This window comes from Salvelinus sp. IW2-2015, linkage group LG10 (genome assembly GCF_002910315.2).
Source record: "Salvelinus sp. IW2-2015 linkage group LG10, ASM291031v2, whole genome shotgun sequence".
NCBI lineage: Eukaryota > Metazoa > Chordata > Actinopteri > Salmoniformes > Salmonidae > Salvelinus > Salvelinus sp. IW2-2015.
The window spans coordinates 1,828,736-1,849,851 of record NC_036850.1 but is presented as its reverse complement, the minus strand read 5'-3'; the positions used below and the strand labels follow the sequence as shown (position 1 = coordinate 1,849,851).

Genomic DNA, 21,116 nt, shown 5'->3' with positions numbered 1-21,116 from the left:
CAAATACCCATAAACATGCGAAGAGCTTGATAATGCAAAGGGAGGATGAGCTTACCTGCTACAAGYTCACCAAAGCCAATCGTGGTCAAGGTGACAAAGGAAAAGTACAAGCCCTCCACATAGGTCCAACCCTCTTGAGACATAAATACAAATGGGGGGATGACCAGATGGACCAGTACACCCCAAAGGACAAAGATGGCTGTGCAAGTGAACTGGGCCTTTCGCTGAAAAACAAAAAAGAATGCAAAAACCGACGAAGTGAGTCGAATGTAGTGGAATGCAAGGAAACACATTCACTGATTTCCCTCTGATCATTTTAACTTAGACAAWGATAAATTAGCCATGCTAGATGAAAAAAATATTTCTAAGACAAAAAGTATCTTTCTTACCAGTGAAACCCCTCTCTTMGTAAGGTACTGGCCCAGGTGCTTGGCCCTGCCTCCAAAGAACTTCCCCAGCTCACTGATCCAGGTAAGACAGAGTGGCACCCCGAAGAGCCCATAGAAGATGCAGAACACCCGTCCTGCTGATGTTTTGGGGGCAATGTTGCCATAACCTGTCAGAGCAAGAAAGGACAGGAAGGGGTTTTAATAGTAGTACTCAAATCAACAGCATTCAAACCTGAACACTTCTTTGTTTTGACCAATTCAGATAACACATTCTACCAAAAGAACGCACATTTCATAACCACAGTTTATAAAATACAGTATTTTTCAGTGATGAGAAATGATAGAGACTTGGCAAGGCTGAATAAACATGTAAAATCATCAGAAAAAAATCCTGTTGGCATTCAGAGTACCAAAATAAGATAAATTACTCTATTGACAAACTAAACCAACAATAAAGACCAGTTCTTTAATCTGGCTTTTCTTTACCCGATCCCATTTTATCTGTACCGTACATTTAGATTATACAGACATGGACTAAAAGGGCAAGCAGTCCACCCTAAATGAGAGTTTATCCCATTAGAGTAAAGTTAAGCAGATCATTACTGAAAGATTTTGAAATAAGATCCACAAATCCTTGCACAATAAATGATTATGGAATATATTCCTGTCTTGTTGCATCAATTAAGATATTCCCTTTTCTCCTGACTATAAACCACAATTACATAAGCTCCATGTGACACTCTCAGGACAGTTTGCCTACCTATAGTTGTGATGACAGTAGCAGCAAAGATGACAGCATTGGGCCAGTTCCAGTTGTTGAAAGTCTTGCTGCCAGTGATGGTGACACCTTGGCCGGCAGCATCCGACACCACCTGGGGACAAAGACAGCAGTGTGGCAGTTAGTGAATTGAAGGCAAAACTCGGATGCATGTAATTTCTCTCGCTATAAACAGGCCCATTTCCCATACCACATCATTCCTGTGAGCCGTTGATTTTATCTCCAGATGCACTGATGATCCAATGATTGCAGATGCACTGATGAGCCAATGGTCAAAGCGCCTTATACCACCAACCACTGCAACTTGTATGCTCCAGTCGGATGGCCCTCGCTGCATATTCGTTGCCAGACCCACTGGCTCCAGGTCATCTATAAGTCTATGCTAGGTAAAGCTCCGCCTTATCTCAGCTCACTGGTCACAATAACAACACCCTCCCGTAGCAGGCGCTCCAGCAGGTATATCTCACTGGTCATCCCCAAAGCCAACACCATCCTGGATGGGTGGGAGAACAGTCTCAGTGATGCACTGGGCCATCTTCACCACCACCTGGAGGGACTTGCGGTCGTGGACGGAGCAATTCCCACACCAGGCCATGACGCAACCGGTCAGGACGTTCTCGATGGTGCAGCGATAGTTTTTGGACAGGACCCGGGGTGGCATGCCGAATTCAGCCACCTTAGGAAGTGTTGCGCCTTCTTAACAAAAGTGGTGCTGTTGATCCATGTCAAGTCCTCGGTGATGTGGACACCTAGGAACTTAAAACTGCCAACTCTCTACTGCATCCTGCAGTCAACAATCAATTCCTTTGCTTTGCTGACATTGAGGGAGAGATTGTTGTGCTCGCACCACAATGCCAGTTCACTTACCTCCTCCCTAAAGGCTGACTTGTCGTTGTTGGTAATCAGGCCTAGAACCGGGGTGTCATCAGCAAACTTGATGTCGTCAGCAAACTCCCRGTTTACCCAGTCATGGGTCAAAAGGGAGTACAGCAGAGGGGTAAGGACACACCCCTGGGAGGCCCCTATGTGACGAGTCAGTGTGGAGATGATGTTGTTGCCAATCCTCACAGCCTGTGGTCTGCCCATCAGGAAGTCCAGGATCCAGTTGTGAGGATTCTCACATAGGTGTTCCTCTTGTTCAGATGTGTTAGGGCCATGTGAATAACAATAGAAATGGCATCTTCTGTGGATCTGTTGGAGCGGTAAGCATTTTGGAGTGGGTCCAGTGTGCCTGGCATGCTGGCCATGACCAGCCAGTTGAAGCACTTCATGATGACCGGGGTGAGTGTGACCGGGTGATAGTCATTTGGGCATGTCACCTTGTTTTTCTTGGGCACTGGGACAGGTTGAAGATTTCTAAGATGCTGGTCAGCACTCACTCGGAGGACGTMGCCAGGGATGCCATCTGGGCCGGCGGATTTGTGAGGCTTCACTCGAGAGTTTTCCTAATGTCAGCTTTGGAGAGCGAAAGCACCTGATCGTTCGGACAAGCGAGACTCTTCCTGGTTAGCTTGGTATTATCTGCCTTGAAATGAGCATAGAATGTGTTAAGCTCATCTGGGAGGGAAGCTTCAGTGGGTACCACACAGCTGGATTTGCCTCTCTAGTCCGTGAAAGACTGTAGTCCTTGCCACATGAGTCGAGTCTGAGTTGTTGAACATCAATTCCAGTTTGAGTCTGTATTATCTTTTTGCGTCCCTAATGGATTTGTGGCGCTCATACCTGCTTTGTACACGTCGCGCCACCAAGTCATATGCTGACACTGAATGCTGCAGTATGGGCTCTCAGCATGGTACGGATATCCCTGTTCATCCATGGTTTTTGGTTGGGGTATGTCCGGATTGTTATTCTGGGTACAACATCATCAACATATTCCCTTATGAAGCCTGTAACTAAGGATTTATATTCCTCAATGTTGATGGATGAGTCCTGGATGGATGAATATTTGATATTCCAATCAAAATTGTAAAAAAGTCTGCCTCCTCTGTCCAGAGCCTCACTATTCTAGGTGTTGGTAGCTCCCTCTTGGGTTGCTGCTTTTGTGATCCAAATGGCCAAAGTGGGACCGGCTATGTAAGCGTCACGGATGTTTATATATATATATATATATATATATATATATATATATATATATATAAGACAGTAGTAATAGCGTGTGGTGTATTAGAGGTCGACCGATTAATCGGATTGGTCGATTATTTAGGGCCGATTTCAAGGTTTCATAACAATCGGAAATCGGTACACCGATTTGGCAACAAAAAAATTTTACACCTTTATTTAACTAGGCAAGTCAGTTAAGAACACATTCTTATTTTCAATGTAGGTTAACTGCCTTGTTCAGGGGCAGAACGACAGATTTTTACTTTGTCAGCTCGGGGTTTCAATCTTGCAACCTTACGGTTAACTAGTCCAACGCTCTAACCACCTGCCTCTAATTGCACTCCACGAGGAGCCTGCCTGTTACGCGAATTCAGTAAGAAGCCAAGGTAAGTTGCTAGCTAGCATTAAACAGAATTTTACGTAATTATGACATAACATTGAAGGTTGTGCAATGTAACAGGAATATTTAGGCTTATGGATGCCACCCATTAGATAAAATACGGAACGGTTCCGTATTTCACTGAATACGGAATAAATGTTTTGTTTTCGAGATGATAGTTTKCGGATTCGACCATATTAATGACCTAAGGCTCGTATTTCTGTGTGTTATTATGTTATAATTAAGTCTATGATTTCATAGAGCAGTCTGACTGAGTGATGGTAGGCACCAGCAGGCTCGTAAGCGTTCATTCAAACAGCACTTTCATGCGTTTTGCCAGCAGCTCTGCTGTTTATGACTTCAAGCCTATCAACTCCCGAGATTAGGCTGATGTAACCGATGTGAAATGGCTAGCTAGTTAGCGGGGTGCGTGCTAATAGTGTTTCAAATGTCACTCGCTCTGAGACTTGGAGTAGTTGTTCCCCTTGCTCTGCATGGGTAACGCTGCTTCGAGGGTGGCTGTTGTCGATGTGTTCCTTGTTCGAGCCCAGCTAGGAGCGAGGAGAGGGACGGAAGCTATACTGTTACACTGACAATACTAAAGTGCCTATAAGAACATCCAATAGTCAAAGGTATATGAAATACAAATGGTATAGAGAGAAATAGTCCTATAATTCCTATAATAACTAACAACCTAAAACTCTTACCTGGGAATATTGAAGACTCATGTTAAAAGGAACCACCAGCTTTCATATGTTCTCATGTTCTGAGCAAGGAACTTAAACCGTTAGCTTTCTTACATGGCACATATTGCACTTTTACTTTCTTCTCCAACACTTTGTTTTTGCATTATTTACCGTAACCAAATTGACAATGTTTCATTATTTATTTGAGGCCAAATTGATTTTTTATTGATGTATTATATTAAGTTAAAATAAGTGTTCATTCAGTATTGTTGTAATTGTCATTATTACAAATAATAATAATTTTAAAAAAATTCCGATTAATGGTATCAGCTTTTTTTGGTCCTCCATAATCGGTACCAACTTCATCTGTACAAACAATAGTACGGCAAGTATAAACACCATGGGACCACATAGCCGTCATACTGCTCAGGAAGGAGACATGTTCTGTCTCCTAGAGATGAACGTACTGTGGTGCGAAAAGTGCACAGCAATCCAGAACAACAGCAAAGGACCTTGTGAAGAAGATGCTGGAGGAAACAGGTACAAAAGTATCTGGATCCACAAGTAAAACGAGTCTATATCGACATAACCTGAAGGCTGCTTAGCAAGGAAGAAGCCACTGCTCCAAAACCTGCATTAAAAAAGCCAGACTACGGTTTGCAACTGCACATGGGGACAAAGATCATACTTTTTGGAGAAATGTTCTCTGGTCTGATGAACAAAATAGAACTGTTTGGCCATAATGACCATCGTTTATGTTTGGAGGAAAAAGGGGATAATTGCAAGCCGAAGAACACCATCCAACCGTGAAGCACGGGGGTGGCAGCATCATATTTTGGGGGTGCTTGCTGCAGGAGGGACTGGTGAACTTCACAAAATAGATGGCATCATGAGGGTGGAAAAGTATGTGGATATATTGAAGCACATCTCAAGACATCAGTCAGGAAGTTAAAGCTTGGTCGCAAATGGGTCTTCCAAATGGACAATGACCCCAAGCATACTTCCAAAGTTGTGGCAAAATGGCTTAAGGACAAAAGTCAAGGTATTGGAGTCGCCATCACAAAGCCCTGACCTCAATCCTATAGAAAATGTGTCGGCAGAACTGAAAAAGCGTGTGCGAGCAAGGAGGCCTAACAAACCTGACTCAGTTACACCAGCTCTGTCAGGAGGAATGGGCCAAAATTCACCCAACTTATTTCGGGAAGCTTGTGGAAGGCTACCCAAAACATTTGACCCACGTTAAACAATTTAAAGGCAATGCTACCAAATACTAATTGAGTGTATGTAAACTTCTGACCCACTGGGAATGTGATGAAAGAAATAAAAGCTGAAATAAATCACTCTCTCTACTATTATTCTGACATTTCACATTCTTAAAATATAGTGGTGATCCTAACTGACCTAAAACAGGGAAAATCTACTATAATGTAAGGAATTGTGAAAAACTGAGTTTAAATGTATTTGTCTTAGGTGTATGTAATCTTCTGACTTCAACTGTATATACACACACACACATACATATACATATATATTACACACACACACACACACACAGAACAAAAATATAAATGCAACATGTAAAGTGTTGATCCCATGTTTCATGAGCTGAAATAAAAGATCCCAGAAATGTTCCATATTATGCACAAATTTGCTTACAACCCCATTATTGAGCATTTCTCCTTTGCCAAGATAATCCGTCTACCTAACAGGTGTGACAAATCAAGAAGCTGATTAAACAGGATGATCATCACACAGGTGCACCTTGTGCTGGGGACAAAAGAATGCCACTCTAAAATGTGCAGTTTTGTCACAACACAATGCCACAGATGTCTCAAGTTTTGAGAAAGCATGCAATTGGCATGCTGACTGCAGGAATGTCCACCAGAGCTGTTGCCAGATAAATGAATGTTAATTTCTCTACCATAAGCCTACATAATTTTTTACGAATTTGGCAGTATGTCCAACTGGCCTCACAACCTCAGACCACGTGTAACCACGCCAGCCCAGGATCTCCACATCCGGCTTCTTCACCTGCGAGACCAGCCATCCGGACAGCTGATTAAACTGAAGAGTATTTCTGTCTGTATTAAAGCCCTTTTGTGGGGAAAAAATTCATTCTGATTGGCTGGGCCTTGCTCCCCAGTGGGTGGGCCAGTCTCCCAAGTGGGTGGGCCTATGCCCTCCCAGTCCCACCCATGGCTACGTCCCTGTCCAGTCATGTGAAATCCATAGATTAGGGCCTAATTTATTTATTGAAATTGACCGATTTCCTTATATGAACTGTACCTCAGTAAAATTGTTGAAATTGTTGATATTCTTGTTCAGTATACATGGTCCAGCATGTTGTTTCCTCTCGTGGGGCAGGGTACATGTTGGTGATATTTTGGAAAAATGTTGTGAAAACTTGCTTGTTTAAAATCTCCCACCACAATAAAAGACTGCTCCGGGTGAGAGGACTCTTGCTGGCAAATGTTCTTGCACAGTTCGTTGAGTGCTAGCTTGATGTTTGCTTGAGGTGGTATTGTACACAGCTGTGATAACTCACGTGAATTCACTCGGCATATAGAAGGGTTGGTATTTTAGCATCAGAAACTCCAGGTCGGGTGAACAGGAGCTCATGATGTTTTAAACTTTGGTACTCCAGGAATTGTTCATGAAGAAGGCACCCCTGCTATTCTTACAAGAAGCCGCCGTTCGATCCATACGGAAAATGGAAAAGCCATCTGGTCGAATAGCAGAGTCGCATGTATTGTCCGTAKGCCATGTCCTGTAAAAACAACGCTGCAATTGAAGCTTTGCTCCGAGTTCAAAGTTTATTTTCCAGCGATTGGACATTAGTCATCAGGATACTAGGAAGAGGAGGCTGTAGCCAGTCTTTCAGCATAGCTTGGAGTCACCCTTTCCTTCATCTCAGGCATTGCCTTCAGTTATCTAGATCAGCAGCAACAAGTAAGCCTGCTGTGTGGGGAACAAAGGAGCTTATGTGGTATTCCAGTTCTGGGAGGCTGAGAGATAAGTGTGGTAGCTTCTGATTCATGACCCAGAAGTATTTGTCATCGTAGGAAATTATTGGACAAACATTCTGAGCAAACAAAGTAATAATTAATGCAAAAATAGCCATAAAAAAAGGTTGAGTAGGAACGGGCAAGACGGGGCACGCTCCTCAGCACCACCATCTTATAACTTTAATTACAGAATCCATCAAGCTATGCGTGTGCTTGAGCAGCCACAAGGAAAAGCCAAAGAAGCCCATTCCCCCAGGTATGAGCGTACACCCTTAGGCAATAACTTCTAAACTGGGATGGGGCAATGCATTCCCACACACCAAAGCTCTTTTAGATTCATCCAAATGTGCTCGAGGGCAAAATGTGCTTGAGCTCATAAGTGCTGGCAGTGCAGCAGATGAGGGCTCTCTCTAATAACGGGCCTGCGACAGTTCAGCTCTGTAATTAGTCAAGCACTAGAGGAGCCAATTCCTTTGCCTGCTGAATCAACAGTCATTCTTCGTCTCCATCAGGCCCCATGACAAGGGAATTGATGGACTCGTTAAAGAAGAGACACAGAGGACCGATGCTCGGCCGAAAGCAGTAGGTGGCCATCCTATCGCTTGCTGTCGCCACAYTGTGTCATAGGGACCACTTGCATGTAGAATCGGAAAATCCGTTGGTGCTTCGTTTTCACACCCTTGTGCCAAATCAGAGTGCTAGAGAGCTTCCCCCCAATGAAAACAAGTGTTTGGCTGTTATCTGGGCAGACAACACAGTTAATAAAGGCACCGAGTAGCAGTTATTTTGGTAATTTTTGGGCTTGAGTTTTGAGTAATGGTCAAACAGATGGAAAAAGGGGTCTTACAAAAAGACAATGTATTATAAATACATCAAAACACAATCAAGTCAAGTAGCTTATTTGCAGGTATTAAAAGTAATAAATAGGAATTCTTTGTTGGAGTTGAAGTAAAGAACACTGCCAACTAATATCAACACATATTTCGTTTTGGAGAAATGATTTGCCTTCTGTATGATTATACACCTATTGCCTAGTGCCTTGTCATTTCGTTACAAAAAACCCACATATCTTTAAGATATTTTCTAATTTCTCTCCCTCATGGGGGTGGATGATGAAAGTTTGCAGACGTTAGACCTATCATTTAGACAGTGTTTTTACTGATATACATTATGTTTATGACTTATTAGATGATAAAACTCATCATTACATTACCAAATCGGTAACGAAATTTCCCCKAAAAATTGAACGGAATCACAGCAATTAAATTGACTACAATGGGAAATCATAGTAGTCACAAACTACRGTTGGGTCACCTGCTACTGTCCTCCCTTCTTGGCATACTGTTCAGCTCATAACTATTTTCTTTCTCTTTGTCGTCTGGCGGTCAAAGCGTGAGTGTGAAAACAGTCTGGATAGCCCCTTGCTCGCTCTCCCTTTCGCCCTCTGGAAGTCATTCTTGTGCATAGAGTTACATGGTTTGTTAAACTTTGCAATCACTGTTTATTGTTTGGGATACATTTGAAAGTGAAACATCTGTCTCAATAAATTTCCGTTGACGTGGAATTGCCCTTCATAAGTGGGGAAATGACTCTCTGGCAAGAACCCGTGGTGAGCAATGAAGCAATTTTTATAATCTGCAATGTCAATTTATTCCTGCACGTCTTGAAAGGAATTTAACCCCAACCCAAGATAAAGTTTTGAGTTGTCATTCCTGAATGTGTTTTTTGTTGTTGTATTTTTTCAGATGGGGATTACCTTAAATGGCAGTGTCGGGTCTATCAGACTACCGACCGTGAGAAAGGAGCACCTGCCGACAGCAGCTGAAAGTATTTTACACTAATGGAAACAAGTCAAATATTGTGAGTCGAGGGCTGCACATAAACAGGAACTGAAACTAGCCATTTCATTAGGACATTCTGCTTCGCTCCAGACATTTTGCTCAGAAAAAAAGAAGAATTGAAAGGCCTGCTCGTGAAAAGTAAACACAAAGGGTATAGATTGTGTCCGTCATCTCGTCTCCAAGGAACTGTTCCTCTCTCTGGAAGTAGTTGCTTAGAAAGGCAAAGTAAAAGATCCATAATCCTCCAAAACAAACATCAATGCATTACAGTGAACCCTTTGGAGATCAGCTTGTAATATTTACTCTAGGATGTTATTTCACCCCCCCCCCGACCATGACACGGGATAAACAGCTGCTTTTTGTGGCTGTATTATAGATATGTTTTGGGGTTGTGAAGATGACTATGTCTGTATATCCATATCTGTGGCCTGATGTGGTCAGTACTCTTGTGCTTTAACAGAAATACTTGCATGGCATCTAGAAACTGATTTTTAAAAAAGCATATACCGCTTGAGGAAAAGTGCTTAAGTGTGGAGAGTCAGAGAAAATGCTGACTCCGAGGAAAAGGCACAGAAGAATTGTGAGGGCATAACGACAGCTGTTCCCATCTCAAGCTGAAGAGCAGCCAAAAATAAGTTTATGATTTAATGGTCGATTACAGAGCAAATTGAATAGCAGTTGCAAGGTCATGGGAGTGAACCTAGAGAGCCTGCTCCATTTCTTCATCCTATTGTAAGACCCGGGTTTACTTTAGAAAAGCTACAGATATCCAATGGTAGGCTGGCTGACAAACACTGCCGCTAAGTTGGGCTGCGTCACGATTCTCCACACTTCTAAAGTGTGCATTTGTCATGGATTTAAAAGCATTGGATTTGGTGTATAGATTGGTGTATGTATTGGCTGTGGGGAGCCCCCATGGTTACTCAAATCCATGAGAGTGCACACTAAGGGAGAGTGAAGAATTGGGATCAAGTCATGTTATTTGTCACATGCGCTGAATACAACAGGTGTAGACCTTACAGTGAAATGCTTACTTACAGGCCCTTATCCAATAATGAAACAAAGAAAAAGTGTTAAGTAAAAAAATAAAAGATATATATTTTTTTAAATAAATAATTAAAGATCAGCAGAAAAATAACAGTAGCGAGGCTATACACAGGATGCAGCCTTTGTTTCGCTGCACTAACGTGGAAGGTCAATGGAAGGTCAGCTCTAGCTCAGCAAAGAGGGAATCACTCTTGGAGGCCATAAACCCAGAGCTATGTGTGATTCACTGTGGCCAGTGGTGCTAGACCTGCTCTGTAGGAAGCTGTAAAGTAGGATAGTACATTTTACAGCCATATGGAAGGATACGGAATATGTATAACATTTCTGCAATATCTTTTGAGTTTGCTAGCTTGAACAATGGGTCTGTCTGTAAAATGGATTTATGTAACCGTAACAAATAGATGGTGACAGAAACATAATTTCACCTTATTTCAAAATGGGCAAATGTTCTACAACACCCCACGTTCATGCCGGAACAGTTGCAAAAGAAAATGGAATCTAGATCTGTCCAAAAAATTCACCAACACAATTACACAATTAATTACAGGGCTCATCTGTAAAATAGACCTTGTCAAAATAACTCCCTATCGAAATAAAGGTTACGTACAAATACCTAATCTGCTGTGTGAGGTGAAATGGTAGCTACACACACAACTTGCACACCTTATCTTTAGTTAACATGAGCAAATTAACTTCGGGCCTGACTGACTTTTCGCAAGAGACTTCTTGTTCCTACAAATATTTTGAAAAGGTAAAGTAGAATCAAATAGATTTCAAGATGGCGTAGCAGTTCAGACATCTTTGTCTTGTCGTGTCCTGTGTATATATATATATATTCTTTATATTTTTATATTTTGTATTCTTTTTTATATTTTTAACCTCAGTTTCAACATACTCTCCTGCAACCCGCCTCACCAAATGTGGTATGGATCTGCTATTTTCTATACTTTAGAACTAGAACCCCCAACAGAAGCTAGCCAGCTAACTAACTACTAGCTAGTAGTCAGTTAGCCACTGCTAGCGGTCATCAGCTAKCCTTAGCCCGGGTCAACTCCTGCCAGTTTGCACAGCGCGATTCAACCCAGAGCATACTGGACTGCTTTTTCACCACATCTCCGGTTTCCTACCGCAAGCTCCGAACCTTTTCACCTGGATCATTGCAGCTAGCTAACGTCTCTGTCCCGAAGCAAGCACCAGTGAGCCTGGAACTAGACTCGTGCTAGGCCCATCTCCCGGCTAGCTGAAGAGGTCCATCAGCCAATCCTTGGGCTACAATACATATTTTGCCAATTGGCCTGGACCCCCTTTACTGCCGACACGGAACCCCGCCGATTTCATCACGACTGGTCTACCGACATAATCCGCCCGAGGGGTTTCAACAGGCTCCTCCGTCGCGACGTCCCCTGAAGGCCCATCATCTAGCCTGCTAGCCGCGGCCCGCTAGCTGTCTAGAGCATATTGGACTGTTAGCTGAAGAGGACCATCAGCCAATTTCTTGGGCTACTATACCTATTTTGCCAATTGACCTGGACCGTTATACTGCCCACACGGAGCCCTGCAGATCCAACACGACTGGTCTGCCGACATAACCGTCCGAGGGGGCTACAAAAGACTTCTTCCGTCACGATGTCCCCCTAAGGCCCTTCTGCTAGCTGTCTGAATCGCCATGTCTCCAGCTTGTCACTGGCCCCTATGATCACTTGGCTACGCATGCCTCTCCCTAATGTCAATATGTCTTGTCCATTGCTGTTTGGGTTAGTGATTGTCTTATTTCACTGTAGAGCCTCCAGACCTAATCAATATGCCTTAGCTAGCCCTTTTGTTTCAGCTCCCACACATGCGGCGACCTCACCTGGTCTAAATGATGTCCCTAGAGACGAAACCTCTCTCATCATCACTCAATGCCTAGGTTTACCCCCACTGTATTCATATCCTACCATACCCTTGTCTGTACATTATGCCTTGACTCTATTCTTCCGCGCCCAGAAACCTGCTCCTTTTACTCTCTGTTCCCGAACGCACTAGATGACCAGTTCCTACAGCCTTTAGCCCGTACCCTTATCCTCTGTTACTCTGGTGATGTAGAGGTTAATCCAGGCCCTGCAGCACCTAGCTCCACACCCATTCCCCAAACACTCTCATTTGTTGACTTCTGTAACCGTAAAAGCCTTGGTATCATGCATGTTAACATTAGAAGCCTCTTCCCTAAGTTATTTTTACTCACTGATTTAGCACACTCTGCCAACCCAGATGTCCTAGCTGTGTCTGAATCCTGGCTTGGGAAGGTCAACAAAAATCCTGATATTTCCATCCCTAACTATAACATCTTCCGACAAGATATAACTGCCAAAGGGGGCGTGTTGCAATCTACTGCAGAGATAGCATGCAGAGTTCTGTCATACTATCCAGGTATGTGCCCAAACAATTTGAGCTTCTACTTCTAAAAATACACCTTTCCAGAAACAAGTAAGTCAACGTTGCCGGTTGTTATAGACCACCCTCTGCCCCCAGCTGTGCCTTAGACACCATATGTGAATTGATTGCCCCCCATCTATCTTCAGAGCTCGTACTGCTAGGTGACTTAAACTGGGACATGCTTAACACCTCGGCTGTCCTAAAATCTAAGCTAGATGACCTCAATCTCACACAAATGATCAATGAACCTACCAGGTACAACCCCAAATCTGTAAACACGGGAACCCTCATAGATATCATCCTGACAAACATGCCCTCTAAATACACCTCTACTGTCTTCAACCAGGATCTCAGCCTCATTGCCTGCATCCGTAATGGGTCTGCGGTCAAACGACCACCCCTCATGACTATCAAACGCTCTCTAAAACACTTCAGCGAGCAGGCCTTTCTAATTGACCTGGCCCGGGTATCCTGGAAGGATATTGACCTCATTCCATCAGTAAAGGATGCCTGGTTATTCTTTAAAAGTGCTTTCCTCACCATCTTAACTTCACTAGAGTAGGGGGCAGCATTCGGAATTTTGGATGAAAAGCGTGCCTAAATTAAACTGCCTGCTACTCAGCCATAAAAGCTAGAATATGAGATTAGAGTTCTCGTTGTTTTATCACTCTGTCCTCGCTGCCACACGTAAGGCTGCTGCTAGGTCCAAATAGTAGATTTGGATAGCAAACACTCTGAAGTTTCTAAAACTGTTGGAATGATGTCTGTGAGTATAACAGAACTCATATAACAGGCAAAAACCTSAGAAAAAATCCAACCAGGAAGTGGGAAATCTGAGGTTTGTAGTTTTTCAAGTCATTGCCTATCGAATATACAGTGTCTATGGGGTCATATTGCACTTCTTAAGGCTTCCACTAGATGTCAAGAGTCTTTAGAACCTTGTTTGCGCCTCGTGAGTTTGGATTGTGTACTAAATGCGCGAACAAAAAGGAGATATTTGGAAGTAAATTATGGACTTTATCGAACAAATCAAACATTTATTGTGGAACTGGGATTCCTGGGAGTGCATTTCGATGAAGATCATCAAAGGTAAGTGAATATTTATAATGCTATTTCTGACTTCTGTTGACTCCACAACATGGCGGATATCTGTATGGCCTGGTTTTGTGTCTGAGCYCTGTACTCAGATTATTGCATGGTGTGCTTTTTCCGTTTAAAAAAAAAATCTGACACAGCGGTTGCATTAAGGAGAAGTGGATCTAAAATTCCATGCACAACAGTTGTATCTTTTAGCAATGTTTATTATGAGTATTTCTGTAAATTGATGTGGCTCTCTGCAAAATCACCGGATGTTTTGGAACTACTGAACATAACGCGCCAATGTAAACTGAGATTTTTGGATATAAATATGAACTTTACCGAACAAGACATACATGTATTGTGTAACATGAAGTCCTATGAGTGTCATCTGATGAAGATCATCAAAGGTTAGTGATTCATTTTCTCTCTATTTCTGCATTTTGTGACTCCTCTCTTTGGCTGGAAAAATGGCTGTGTTTCTCTGTGACTTGGCTCTGACCTAACATAATCGTTTGGTGTGCTTTCGTCGTAAAGCCTTTTTGAAATCGGACACTGTGGCTGGATTTACAACAAGTGTATCTTTAAAATGGTGTAAAAGGAATGTTTGAGGAATTTTAATTATGGGATTTCTGTTTTTTGAATTTGGTGCCCTGCAGTTTCACTGGCTGTTGATTAACTTCTTGTGAATCCAACCACGATGTCAGATTTWAAAAAATGCTTTACGGCGAAAGCATACCTTACGATTATTTGAGAACATAGCCCAGCAGACAAATCATTACAAACAGTAACCAGCCAAGTAGAATTGTTACACAAGTTAGAAATAGAGATAAAATTAATCCCTTTGATGATCTTCATATGGTTGCACTCAGCAGACATTCATTTACTCAATAAATGTTCCTTTTGTTCGATAAAGTCTCTTTATATCCAAAAACCTCAGTTTTGTTCGCACGTTTTCTTCAGTAATCCACAGGCTCAAACACAGTCAAAACAGGCAGACAAAAAAAATCCAAAATTGTATCCGTAAAGTTCATAGAGACATGTCAAACGAAGTTTATATTCAATCCTCAGGTTGTTTTTAGCCTAAATAATCGATAATATTTCAACCGGACAATAACGTDGTCAATTTAAAAGGTAAACAAGAAAGGCACTCTCTCGGTCGCGCGCATGAAAAAGCTCTGTGACACTTTAGGGTCTACTCATTCAGACTCCCACTGCTCTTACTTCCTCATTTTTCAGAATACAAGCCTGAAACTATTTCTAAAGACTGTTGACATCTAGTGGAAGGCATAGGAACTGCAACTTGAGTCCTAAGTCAATGGATACTGTAATGGCATTGAATAGAAAACTACAAAAAGAAAAAGAAACACTTCCCGAATGGATTTTTCTCAGGTTTTTCACCTGCCAGTTATACACACAGACACTATTTTAACAGTTTGGGAAATTTTWGAGTGTTTTCTATCCAAATCTACCAGTTATATGCATATCATATCTTCTGGGCACGAGAAGCAGGCAGTTTAATTTGGGCATGCTTTTCATCCAAAATTCCGAATGCTGGCCCCTACCCTAGAGAAGTTAAACAGGTCAACATACACAAGGCTGCGGGGCCAGACGGATTACCAGGACGTGTGCTCCAAGCATGTGCTGACCAACTGGCAGGTGTCTTCACTGACATTTTTAACATGTCCCTGATTGAGTCTGTAATACCAACATGCTTCAAGCAGACCACCATAGTCAATGTGCCCAAGAACACAYAGGCAACCTGCCTATATGACTACAGACCCGTAGCACTCACGTCCGTAGCCATGAAGTGCTTTGAAAGGCTGGTAATGGCTCACATCAACACCATTATCCCAGAAACCCTAGACCCACTCCAATTTGCATACCGCCCAAACAGCTGTCTCTTATACACATCTAGATGTGTATAAGAGACAGGTTATATGCATATCATATCTTCTGGGCACGAGAAGCAGGCAGTTTAATTTGGGCATGCTTTTCATCCAAAATTCCGAATGCTGGCCCCTACCCTAGAGAAGTTAAACAGGTCAACATACACAAGGCTGCGGGGCCAGACGGATTACCAGGACGTGTGCTCCAAGCATGTGCTGACCAACTGGCAGGTGTCTTCACTGACATTTTTAACATGTCCCTGATTGAGTCTGTAATACCAACATGCTTCAAGCAGACCACCATAGTCAATGTGCCCAAGAACACAYAGGCAACCTGCCTATATGACTACAGACCCGTAGCACTCACGTCCGTAGCCATGAAGTGCTTTGAAAGGCTGGTAATGGCTCACATCAACACCATTATCCCAGAAACCCTAGACCCACTCCAATTTGCATACCGCCCAAACAGATCCACAGATGATGCAATCTCTATTGCACTCCACACTGCCCTTTCCCACCTGGACAAAAGGAACACCTACGTGAGAATGCTATTCATTGACTACAGCTCAGCGTTCAACACCATAGTACCCTCAAAGCTCATCACCAAGCTAAGGAACCTGGGACTAAACACCTCCCTCTGCAACTGGATCCTGGACTTCCTGACAGGCCGCCCCCAGGTGGTGAGGGTAGGTAGCAACACATCTGCCACGCTGATCCTCAACACTGGAGCTCCCCAGGGGTGCGTGCTCAGTCCCCTCCTGTACTCCCTGTTCACCCACGACTGCATGGCCAGGCACGACTCCAACACCATCCTTAAGTTTGCTGACGACACAACAGTGGTAGGCCTGATCACCGATAACAACGAGACAGCCTATAGGGAGGTCAGAGACCTGGCCGGGTGTTGCCAGAATAACAACCTATCCCTCAACGTAACCAAGACTAAGGAGATGATTGTGGACTACAGGAAAAGGAGGGCCGAGCACGTCCCCATTCTCATCGAAGGGGCTGTAGTGGAGCAGGTTGAGAGCTTCAAATTCCTTGGTGTCCACATTAACAACAAACTAGATTGGTCCAAACACGCCAAGACAGTCGAGAAGAGGGCACGACAAAGCCTATTCCCCCTCAGGAAACTAAAAAGATTGGCATGGGTCCTGAGATCCTCAAAAGGTTCTACAGCTACAACAACGAGAGCATCCTGTCCGGTTGCATCACTGCCTGGTACGGCAATTGCTCAGTCTCCGATCGCAAGGCACTTCAGAGGGTAGTGCGTACGGCCCAGTACATCACTGGGGCAAAGCTGCCTGCCATCCAGGACCTCTACACCAGGCGGTGTCAGAGGAAGGCCCTAAAAATTGTCAAAGACCCCAGCCACCCCAGTCATAGACTGTTCTCTCTACTACCGCATGGCAAGCGGTACCAGAGTGCCAAGTCTAGGACAAAAAGGCTTCTCAACAGTTTTTATTCCCAAGCCATAAGACACCTGAACAGGTAACCAAATGGTTACCCGGACTATTTGTATTGTGTGCCCCCCCAACCCCTCTTTTACGCTGCTGCTACTCTCTGTTTATCTTATATGCATAGTCACTTTAACTATACATTCATGTACATACTACCTAAATTGGCCCGACCAACCAGTGCTCCGGCACATTGGCTAACCGGGCTATCTGCATTGTGTCCCACCACCCGCCAACCCCTCTTTTTACGCTTCTGCTACTCTCTGTTCATCATATATGCATAGTCACTTTAACGATACCTACATGTACATGCTACCTCAATAAGCCTGACTAACAGGTGTCTGTATATAGCCTTGCTACTCTTTTTTCAAATGTCTTTTTACTGTTGTTTTATTTCTTTACTTTCCTACAAACACACACACCTTTTTTTCCTGCACCATTGGTTAGAGCCTGTCAGTAAGCATTTCACTGTAAGGTCTACACCTGTTGTATTCGGCGCACGTGACAAATAAACTTTGATTTGATTTGACTACACCACTACAACCATAAAACCTGACCACAACTACACAACTTCTGACCACATGTGGGGACCATAACCACTGGCCACTACCACACAACTTCTGACTACAACACAACTGCTCAACACATCTTGTGACCAAAACCACACACCTGCTTATAACATCTAGTGACCACATCATCACAACTACTGACCACTACCATACAACTACTGACCACATTTGGGGACTACAACCACACAATTACTGACCACACAACAACAGACCACAGCCACACCACGACTGACCACACAACAATTGACCACAATACAACTACTGACCACAACCACACAACTGACCACAACTTCTGACCACAAACCACACAACTACTGTCCACTCAACTGCTTAACACATGTAGTGACCACAACAACATAACTAATGACCACACAACTACTGATCATAACCACACAACCTCTGACCACAACCACACAACAACTGACCACAGCCACACAACTTCTGACCACACAACTACTGACCACATTTAGGGAACATAACCACACAATTACTGACAACTACTAAAATATTGACAACAGACCACAACCCCACCATTACTGACCACACCTAAACAACTTCTGACCACAACTACACTACTTCTGACCACAACCACACAACTGCTTACCACCTCTAGTGACCACAACCACACAATTACTGACCACAACATCTGACCACAACCAAAGAACTGCTTACCAAAATTTGTGATGACAACACAACTACTGACCACAACCACTCATCTACTGACCTCTCAAATGCAGAGCACAACTACACAACTACTGACTACAACCATACAACCTGACCACAACTACACAACTTCTGACCACATGCGGGGACCATAACCACATAACTACTGGCCACTACCACACAATTTCGGACTACAACACAACTGCTCAACACATCTAGTGACCAAAACCACACAACTGCTTATAACAGCTAGTGACCACAACCACACTACTACTGACCACATCAACACAGCTACTGCCCATTACCATACAACTATACAAAGTTGTTCCTTATCATTCATTGCAGGTGTTGAAAACCAGTACTTCCTGGTGGATGTCATTTTCATGGACAAATGCAACTACTCAACGTTTTCCCAGCTGTACTAGCCTCCCTCCACAGCAACGATCTGAACCTGAAAGATGCCCGGGCAGTGGTCACAGATAATGCCTCCTACTGCCTTAAGGCATACAAGGAGGTTCTGAAAGGAGTGATGCCCAACAGTGTCCATGTAACCTGTCTCTGCCATGCCATCAATCTGGTAGGTGAGACCTGGCAGCACTACAAATACTTCTCTGAAGTTGCATCAATTGTGACATGGATGAGATCTGTCTTCTTCAAGAATCCTGCCAGAAAGAGAAGATGGGTGAGCTTCCTCATTATGAAGGAGTTTGTGCAGGCCAAGGCTCCTCCTGAAGCAGTGAGATCCAGATGGAATAGCTGGTTTGAGGCAGTGAAGTACCGTGCAGAGCATGTTCATCTGTACGGAGAGTTTTTGTTGGCAGAAAAGTCATAATCCCAGGCAGTCACAAACATCCTTAGCCAGCTGGAAACAGAGAAGGTGAAGGCCCTCCACTGTTAAGCTAACCTTCATCTCCGGGGGCTGCTCCAAACTGATGACAGCTCTGTCAATCCTGGAAGGAACCCACCGTTCCACAGCCGTGTCTGCATACAATGTCATGGAGGATCTGGTCTCTTACCTAGTGAATGGAACGTGGCAAAAACACGTGGGTATGGTGCCAAGACAGATGTGCTATTGAGAAAGATGGGGATTGGAGAGAGGAGGGAGGTGCTTGACCATCTCCATGATACATTCCACTTGGCCTTCACAAAGTTCTCAAAGCACTGCGACACACATTCAGCCAGAGAGGTCTACAGGCCGACTAGAGTGTTCGATCCTAGGCAGGCTCCAGCCATGGAAAAGCAGATTGAAGGCTACACACAACTGAAACCCATGGCAAGCCCATCAACAGAGCTGAGCGAAGAATGGATTGCCTATCAGCTCTGTGTGTCCAGGGAGCTTTGGCGCTTGCTGATTACTGGAGGGGCCTGAGTGCGAGATTCCCAAGAGTTGCAGAAGTGGCAGTGCCCTACATCTCTTTCCCAGTCAGCTTAGTCGACTGTGAGAGGAGTTTCAGCGAATACAAGACTCGACAAGCGAGAAGCACTCACCGTGCTCAACACAAGGAGGCTGACAATCATAGTAGTAGTTCCATAGGTTTTGCCTATTGCTGCAATATTACCTAGATTCTTGCATTAATCTTTTTTTCTCACATTTATAATGAAACACTTATGTGAAGCACTTTATTTTACAAAAAACAATGAATGCAAAAGGTTTTTTTTTACACATAAGTATAACTCTAGGTTTTGCCTATTGCTTGCTGCAATGTTGCCTAGATTATTGCATTACTTTTTTTCATTTATAATGAAACACTTAGAAATCTGTATTGAAGCATTTGCCTTGATAAAAAAATAGTGCAATGTTTAGTTGCATCATTACAAATGTACTGTTATATCTTAAATAGCTGACATTTTATTCATTCACGTTAAGACACTCTTTCTGATGCTAAAATTAGCGTCAATCGCAAAACACAGAATTCCGATTTTTTTTATAGAAAAAAAGGGAATTAAAAAAAAAAAAATACGATTTTATAGGGCCCTACAACTGCTTTTAAAATCTAGAAACCAAACTACACAACTACTGACCACATAACTGCTTATAACATCTAGTGACCACAACCACAAAACMACTGACCACAACCACAAAACTGACCACATTTGGGGACCACAACCACACAACAACAGACCAGACCTACAACACAACTGATCACAAACAACAGACCACAACCACAAAAATATTGACCACACAACAGACCACAACCACACCACTAATGACCACAATATCCCTACTGACAACCACCAAAAGACTTCTAACCACAACTAAACAACTTCTGACCACACTACTTCTGATCACAACCATACAACTGCTTACCACATCGTGGTCACATAGTGACCAAAACCACACAATTACTGACCACAACCACAGAGCACAGAACTTCTTACCACATCTAGCGATAACAACCACACAACTAGTGACAACAACCACACAACTTGACCACACAACTACTGACCACAACTACTGACTACAAACACACTACTTCTGACAACATATAGTGACTACAACTACACACCTACTGACCACAACCACACACTTTTGACCACAACAATTGACCACTCAACTACTGACCACAACTGCTGACCACCACCACAAAACTACTGACCACCACCACACAACTACTGACTACAACCACACAACTGATTACCACAGTTAGTGACCACAAAACAACAACTGACCACAACCACACATCTGACCACAACTTCAGAGCACACATCACACATTTGCTGACCACACAACTTTTGACCACACATCTAAAATCACCATAACTACTGACCACCACCATCTGGCAACAACTGCTGACCACATCTAGCGACCACAACCACACAACTA

General features: G+C 43.3%; 1 protein-coding gene across 1 annotated transcript in view; it reads right to left on the bottom strand.

The window, feature by feature from the left end:
* The window catches only part of kcnk5a (potassium channel, subfamily K, member 5a), a 53,957-nt gene that overhangs the window by 9,367 nt on the left and 23,474 nt on the right, over positions 1-21,116 (bottom strand). The window contains exons 2-4 of the mRNA XM_023995102.2: positions 1,150-1,261; positions 390-556; positions 56-224 (exon numbers count right to left, since the gene is read on the bottom strand). Coding sequence (XP_023850870.1) covers positions 56-224; positions 390-556; positions 1,150-1,261 — 448 coding nt within the window. The remainder of the gene's footprint in view (positions 1-55; positions 225-389; positions 557-1,149; positions 1,262-21,116) is intronic.